At 33.5% G+C, this 8,616-nt stretch overlaps 1 protein-coding gene across 1 annotated transcript; it reads left to right on the top strand.

Annotated features, from left to right (window-relative positions):
* Positions 1-24: 24 nt before the first annotated feature.
* LOC105323269 (F-box only protein 30) lies at positions 25-8,345 on the top strand. Its single transcript, XM_066085433.1, has 4 exons — positions 25-157; positions 3,498-5,113; positions 6,190-6,340; positions 6,617-8,345. The coding sequence occupies exons 1-4, from the start codon at positions 145-147 to the stop codon at positions 6,649-6,651; spliced, it is 1,815 nt and encodes a 604-aa protein (XP_065941505.1). The 5' UTR covers positions 25-144; the 3' UTR covers positions 6,652-8,345.
* Positions 8,346-8,616: the final 271 nt, after the last annotated feature.

Here is an 8,616-nt window from a genome sequence, read left to right on the forward strand (position 1 = left end):
CCTCTGAAATAAAGATTTGTCGAAATATATGATGAATGAATTAGCCAAATAGTAATTTGATCCTGATCAATATCAACAGGAGTGGGAGACAGATAGTAAACAAACTTTATTAAAAGTTTGAATGCAGCGGACTCGATAACAAATATGTCATTATATGGTAAGATCAAGTTCGCCACTTGAATATTTTTAAAAAAAATTATGTAGCTGGTGATATACCCATGTTACATAAACTAATGATGCTCTGGTCAAGCTCATCATGTTGACGATGAGGAGGTTGAATCACGTAATGTTTTAAGATATTCAGTCGATAGGGTTATATTATATTTTCAAAGCAATATATTCCTGCCATGGCGCTTGGTAAAATGGAGATTTTTTTTTGGATTTAGATTGAAATAAATTAGATGTAAAGTTTGGCAGAATAAGTACAAGTAAAACTAAAAAGTATTTAAAAAGGCATAATACCGTTATCTGCACCGCGGTGCAGATAATTTATGACGTTATTTGACGTTGTTGACGTTGAGTGTAAGTTGCTTACAAAGTATATAAATCTCTTCTTTGAGAAAAAAATAATATCGTTCAATTTACCGGAGGTACATGTAGAGACGTATGCTTAAGATTTAATGTGGTTCCGTGTATGACAATATTTCAGATTCTGTGTTGTGACCAAATGAAACATCTTCGCTAGCCAAGGGTTTCTGACCCTTCGCTAGCGAATATGCGAATAAAAGTAAATAGTATAATTGCAGCTTATTCCGTTTGTGCTGATTTTTATTTTTGTGTTATTACAGAAAGAAGAAAAACCCGGTTATTTAAGTAAAATAGCAGCTTATTCCGTGAAGGGATGAAAGGCCATTTACATGACACCGAGCTCTGCTTATTACGTGTATGGTTATAAGGTTGTTTATTAACGGAATAAACTGCTTTTTACTTAAAACAGAAGCTTATATCGTACAATTATGCTTGTTCAAGTTTTCGTGTTATCACGGAATAAACGGCTTTTCACTATCCATATTTTCTTTTAATTCCCTGAAATGTCAAACAAACTAAATCCAAATGATAACGATTAAATATTTTGAAATGTGCATATATGCTATGGACACTATGGGCATATTCATTAATGCCTGCTGTCCCATCCGTTTACGTGAGGCATAATAAATATCATTTAGATTAATATTTATTATTATGTACATGTAAATTTAATTTACTTTTGATTTCAACAATTTATTTTATTCCTTCACAAATCGAAACGAAATAAACCGAACACAATCTGAACGTGTTTTGTAAAGAAAAAAACCCGGCTTACTCAGTTTTCAAAATTCTTCTTTTTCTGATGTCTCTTATTTCACCTATAGAATGTCCCCCCCAAAAGATTCTAAACCCCATTTTCTCATGTTTGTCCCCCAAAGAAAACCCTTTTCCCGGGAATACTTCCCTTTTGGAGGCATATTTAGTATGATAAATTGAATGACGTCTCTCTATATATACTCCTGTTATCTGCACCGCGGTGCAGATTAGTTTGAGCCTTTTTTCAAATGTCTCTTATTTCACCTATAGAATGTTCCCCAAAAAGATTCTAAACCCCATTTTCTGATGTTTGTCCCCCAAAGAAAACCCTTCTCCCGGGAATACTTCCCTTTTGGAGGCATATTTATCATGATAAATTGAGTGTCGTCTCTCTATATATACTCCTGTTATCTGCACCGCGGTGCAGATTAGTTTGAGCCTTTTTCAAATGTCTCTTATTTTACCTATAGAATGTTCCCCAAAAGATTCTAAACCCCATTTTCTCATGTTTGCCCCCCAAAGAAAACCCTTTTCCCGGGAATACTTCCTTTCAGAGGCGCATTTATCATGATAAATTATGTGCCGTCTCTCTATATATACTCCTGTTATCTGCACCGCGGTGCGGAGTAGTTTGAGTCTTTTTCTGATGTCTCTTATTTCACCTATAGAATGTTCCCCAAAAAGATTCTAAACTCCATTTTCTCATGTTTGCCCCCCAAAGAAAACCCTTTTCCCAGGAATACTTCCCTTAGCTTTTGGAGGCATATTTAGTATGATAAATTGAATGTCGTCTCTCTATATATACTGCTGTTATCTGCACCGCGGTGCAGATTAGTTTGAGCCTTTTTCAAATGTCTCTTATTTCACCTATAGAATGTTCCCCCAAAAGATTCTAAACCCCATTTTCTGATGTTTGTCCCCCAAAGAAAACCCCTTTCCCAGGAATACTTTTTTTTTGGAGGCATATTTAATATGATAAATTGAATGTCGTCTCTCTATATATACTCCTGTTATCTGCACCGCGGTGCAGATTAGTATAGATATTTTTACAATTCTATAACAATGATATTATTTCTTATTGTTTCATAGTTGTGTTAAATAATACATTTATTATAATAATGTATAAAATTTGTTGATGTAAATATATCCGAATATATTAATATATCACAAAGTGGTTAGATCCGTCCCGTGAATTCATTTTTTTTTCCCATAATGCTCTAAGAATAAAATCAACAGGAAGTCGATGAAAAGAGGCAAATACCTCATATATATCTTATTCGACATCTTTATCGATAGTTGACGTTACGTCAAATAACGTCAAAAATTATCTGCACCGCGGTGCAGATAACGGTATTATGCCCTTAAAAACAAAGTACTTTAAAACCAAGTCATGTGTAAAAGTGAAAGATTTACCCCCAAAGTTTTTGCCACAAGCACTGGATTTTCAAAAAAACATTTTCGCTGTCTTAAATGGAAAAGTGTTACTGCAAATATCTCGCACATCTACCTCTATATTCTTTGTTATGTGTAAACAGCATTCCACTACTGTATTGTATGTAAACATGGCTGGCCGACTGAAAAAGCTGCAATGCAATATTTTTATTAGAATGTATATTTGTTCGCCTTACAATGCATTCACCCTTGACATCGTTCACCCTAGTTTTTGCTCGCGCTAGGTCCATTCGCCCTTGTTTTTTCCGCCCAAGGTCCGTTCGCCCTAGTTTAATACAAGAAAATAAATGTAGTCATAAATTTTGATATTTGTGTTATTATATACTTCCTCATTAGTTTTAATACAATGATCATTTTATTAATTTAAAGATCATGAAGATGTATATAAATACATAAAACAACACTACTATAGCAGTTATACATAATGATAACCAGTTTACTGACCTGATAATGATATGATGGATCATTGTTTCATGTTCCATCTACATATATATATATATATATATATATATATATCATTTAGAGAAACAAACTACTTCAGAGCCAACGAACCTAAGGCAAACGGATTCGAGCAAACAGGTAGGTAGGGCGAACGAACCGGATACCTTCCCATTATGGTCATTGCACCCCGATTATGTGGTGTTAATCATTTATCATTTCCCCATCTCTACCAAGGTGATTTATATCGAAGGACGAAAATTCTTCAGCATATTTTATTCAGCACTCTGTAATTTGTCTGATTTTTTGTGAATTATTTTTAGATTTCCATAAGATATCTCAAGAGGATCCTATTAGCAGAGAGAATCTAAAATTGTCAGAAGAGGAGAAGCATGCTGCCACTCTTGGTCTTCTTCATGCCCACTGCACAGCTTGTGTCAATAGATACTGTAACATAACTCCGGATGGACTCAGTAGTTGTTCATTAATAGACTGTCCATATTCTTGTGGTCAGAGGTTTCACAGATGCAAACTTGATGAGCATGAAAATTTCTGCATGAGAAAAAAAGTTCCCTGTATCAACTGTATATATGGATGTCCCTTTGAGATATCTAGGGATCAACAGGCTAACCACATTAGCACTTGTCCTGCAAGTGTTGTTAAGTGTATGATTGAATGGCACAGATGGCCAATGCATTCGAGTGATTTACGTGTTAAAGCACCTCTGCCGTTGAATAATCCACATGTACAATGTGGACAGCTAGATGTTGCCTTAGCACTACGAGATCAACGTATGCTGTTAGAAAAAATGGCTTCAGAAAAATCAGAGCCGTCTGTAAAAGCAAAAGAGATGGCTGATGACGTGCCATGGAAAACCAGCGAGTTTCCTCCAGGTCTTCAAAAATCTCTATATCATGGAATTTTTTCACCATCACCAAAAGACAATGATTATTGTGCCAAAGATCCAGTCTGTGATGATAGAAATAATTTTGCAAAAGCACATGCCTCCTCAAAGTTAGGTGATACAGGTGTAGATTACATTTCATCCCAAATGGGGCTTGCAGGTCTTCGAAGATTAAGCAGTATTGAAAGAGAAAGACAGAAAAAGATGGAAGAATTACTAGCAACCTCTCGTCAACAGCAAGAGGAGGAAAAAGTGATGCAATCCACTTCCACTGAAATGAAAGAGGAGAGTTTAGAAGAAGGGGGTAGTGATGAAGACAAATTAGTCAACCTCTACAAGAGAAAAATTCAACTTCATGAACTTTTAGGTGTGTGCCTTACTATGGAAAGCTATTCTAGTGGATCAAAACTATTCCCATTTCACTGTGGTCAGAGTTTTAGGAGAGATGAGATTGCATGGCATTTCAAAAATGTTCACAATGAAATACACAGTGGTTTGAATGGAGTTATGGAGCAAAGATGTCCCCTTGCTTATTTGGGCTGTAGTTTTACTCATCGCAAGCTTGTCCCTCTTATACCAAGAGGAAAGATTATACACAGTTCTCTGTTAGGTAGTTTTGGCCTCACAATTGGAGAGGAAAATGAGCCTGAAATAACTGAATGCATTGATGATCTACCAGCCTCAGGGAATAAAGATTCAGACAAGATTCGACGACTTAGAGAAGCCACTCCTGAAATTGTTACGTCTTCCAAATATGACTCTCTTATCAAGGTCATTCCAAGGTTCCGACGAGCATCTGGACCAGATGTACCAAGCAGGATGTCTCAAGAGAGAGAAGCATTGAAATTGATCACTCTGCCAGTGGAAATCTTAGAACATATCATTTGTTATCTGGATGGCTTTAGCTTAAACAATCTATCACTGACTTGTAGGGGGCTAAGAAATATATGTGCCTCTTTGTTGCAAGAAAAAGGAATGGTTCTGATGGAATGGGAAAAACTTGAACATAGTAACTCTTGGCACGTCAAAGAGAATGTAAGTGTCTTTACATGTCTTAATATTAAAAGATGAAGCTTGTGTTATGTAAGTTTTTAATTTGGAAATGATCAGTCAATAACTTGATGAAGATAATTGACAATAAATTGTGTTAAAGGGTATACATGTTATGTACTGGTCAATATTTGATAAACGATCATGTTATTTTAAATTGGTTCTTTTTTCGGACTTGGACACGATTTGAGCTCAAAATTTAAAATTTTATTTTTCGATTCATATTGTTTAGAATGGTTATTAGGGGTATATTTAATGCTTTGTCAAAACTTGAAAGTCAAATGTTAAGTTATAAGCAAGATACAGAGTTTAAAATTCTTTGTTTTGTAAACAAAGATCGAGCCTTGTAATTGTTAACATATGGGTCATACTGGTATAAGTTTCAATCAAATGTTGCTTTTCTCTGTTGTAATATTATTCATGAATACATTAAATCAGTTTATCTTGTTTGCCACAAGTCATTTTGTCAAATAAATGATAATTAATTACTTACCATTATTTGTAAACAAATATAAGACTCGAGCTTTGTTTACATAACAAAGAATTCTAACCTCTGCATTTCTCTTAAGGCTTGACTTCAAACATCCAAATTTTGGTCAATCATTCAAAATGCACAAGTAAACCAGTTTTTACATAAAAAACAAAAAATAAAATTTTGAACTCAAATCATGTCCAAGTCCCTTTAAAATGAAATACAGTAAAATCAGAGGGGTTCTTCACATATATTTTCCTCTTGCTTTTAATTTGACTTCCCTTTATTTTATAATACATAGGGGTGGTAACAAATTTATCATGATGAGCCCATATTGTGGTAAATTTTTGGTGTTTGGGAATAGTGTACACTGGTAAGCAAATGAAAATGAAATGGATCCAGGGTTCTGTTTATCTTAAACTATTTGCACAATGATAATGAAATCTTTCTCATGCATAGTGTATGTCTTTATTTTCTAAGCTTTTATGTAGAAATGGTTTTACTTTCCAGATAATAGAGATACTGTGCATTATGTAGTACGTCCTCTCATGCCCTGAATGATTAACATAACTGGGTTTTTACACTGTAGAAATGGAGTTTTAGTAAGAGTATGACCCCTATCAGAAAATGGAAAATGATTGGAGATGGAGTCTTGTCGGAACATTTGAAAGTATGTGAGTTCAACCAGGAAAGTGACAAGATAATTCGCACTGAGAAGTTTAAGGTCATGGAGAATTTAGGTAGGTGTATTTTTTTTATGTATATACATAAGAAAAACTCAACAAAAAGTATGAGAATTATTTTCTGATTCAGTCTGTTGATCAGAGTATGAAGTATCGATAATGTATCATGATATGGGAGGGGGTGGGGAGGGGTTGATATTATAATGATAACGTTCATACATGAAGATGATGTTAATCCCATAAAGATTTTTAAACATGAGTTATTTTTTATTATTATCATATTAAAGTCATAAAAATAGTTTTGATTTTTTTCCTTTTAATCATGTCTTTCAGATTTAGTTGAGACAACAGAACAAAAAGTGCAATAGATGTGATAGATCAAATTCTTCAAACAAACTTCCATATATTGTGTTACGAGATGGTAAAGCCACTGTTATCCATATATGGTGCCTTTTATTACTACATGTATTATGTGTTAATTGTTTTATCAAAGTCTTTCAATGTCAGTAGAAATGTCAACATTAAAACTACATAGTAATTTTAGTTAATCAAAGTCAAGATATAGTAAATGATTCCAGAGTGTCTTTTTGATGGCCAAACCATTATGATGTCACAATTGATTTGTTAATTTTCCCCCCATACTTTCTTTACGGAGTTAAATGAATTAAGAAAAAAATAAAACAGTTTCTTGACATTCTATTAAATCATTGGAAGAGTAATCCTGAAACAAACTTATATTCAATTCGACATCATTTTAAAGGTCAGGTCAAGAGCTTGTTTATTGCCATTTTTGGAGAGACTGTAGGCATTCTAGATTTATTTCATTGGTCAAAAATGAACAAAACTTTGAGATTTGTTACTTATTTCCTTCATATTATATATAAATTGACAGTTAAAAACATGACTCTTCGTTGTGTTTACCTAACATTTAAGCCCTGATACACCCTATCAAACAGAGCTATTGTTATGAAACATCATTCAAAGAATTTATATCCTGAACTTCTAAAACCTGAAGGCACTTTTTCATTTACTAGATCTTGACCTTAAAGTGCAGATAATCAGATTTTACAGTCAAACATCCTATTGTTCATATCCTCTTCATTTTTTGTTGAATATTTGTTTTATAGCTTGGATTGTGGGATTTTACATGCATGATCATTTTATGAGTGTAACAAATTTGTTTTGAAAGTCTTTTTGTTGAAATTTAATTATATTAAGTATGAATTCTTTTAGTGATATCTTTATATCAGAGGTTACATTGCTCTAAAAACTTAAGGATCTTTTATTTTTATTTAATTTTCCAATCTTTGTAACGGCTGGAATGTCTCTTAAAGTAATTTTCATGGTGAATTCAGAATGATATATTTTTAAACCATTGTAATTCAATATTCTGGAAGAATACTGTTTTCTAATCAGAACATCAATAGCAAGTTGTATGCATCTGATTTATGTATGCATGAACCTTATAGGCATTATTGGTAAGGCACCAATATATATGATTTGATAGATTTGTGTTTGTGTGATGATGTCCATACTGTTGATTGCAAATTTAATATATTTTGGAGGTAAGACCCCTCTCTTCAGTCAAATTAGTTGACAAGTCCTAGTTGCATTTATTCATTACATTGAAATCTGGTAAATATTAATTATGATGCAACGTTTCAGTCACCTGTTACACTTTGTATTGTATGCCAGTGAGGTTATGAAAGCTAAAAGAAGTGTGTGTGGATGTTGTGTATTTATTTGTTCTTCAGAAATGTCCAAGTTTATACTGATATTAACACAAAAACAAATAAAATCTTTTACAGTTTAAAGCACACTTTTGCAATAATGTTCCATTACGTTGAAACCATGTTAGAAAATTATTGTCTATCCTTCAGTACTGGCCTACAAGCCATGTTATACTAGTACCAGCTATTATTTTTATTACATGTGTTTATTGCATGTAAAAATAAAAGTCATCTAGAAATAAAGAGAATCTTATTGTTTTAAGATTGTAGAAACGTGGGTATTTTAGACTGAGCAACTGGACATGACGTCATGTATTTTGTCCAGCCAATACTGTATTGATTATATGTGTCCAGCCAATACTGTATTGATTATATGGAATATACAAACATTCATTTGTCTTGTCGTTGTGATGGATGATTTTTATCTAACTCTCATGTTGTTAGGAAATATGTATAGTAGCTATCTTAACTTCTGGTTGCGACCCGAGACCTCGGTCTTTGCTGGATATTACGAACACTTCAGGTTTGGTTGAGTTTTCACCAGAGTTTTCGGATTATTGTGGGTTGCCAATGGAAATGAAAATGCACGTTTAGCAGAGAAAA

Source organism: Magallana gigas, chromosome 5, assembly GCF_963853765.1.
Source record: "Magallana gigas chromosome 5, xbMagGiga1.1, whole genome shotgun sequence".
NCBI lineage: Eukaryota > Metazoa > Mollusca > Bivalvia > Ostreida > Ostreidae > Magallana > Magallana gigas.

Bases quoted from the DNA above. Each gene is read 5' to 3' on its own strand.
- LOC105323269 (XM_066085433.1), top strand. The intron at 5,114-6,189 runs GTAAGTGTCTTT...TTTACACTGTAG, and splicing joins CTTGGCACGTCAAAGAGAAT to AAATGGAGTTTTAGTAAGAG. The intron at 6,341-6,616 runs GTAGGTGTATTT...CATGTCTTTCAG, and splicing joins TAAGGTCATGGAGAATTTAG to ATTTAGTTGAGACAACAGAA.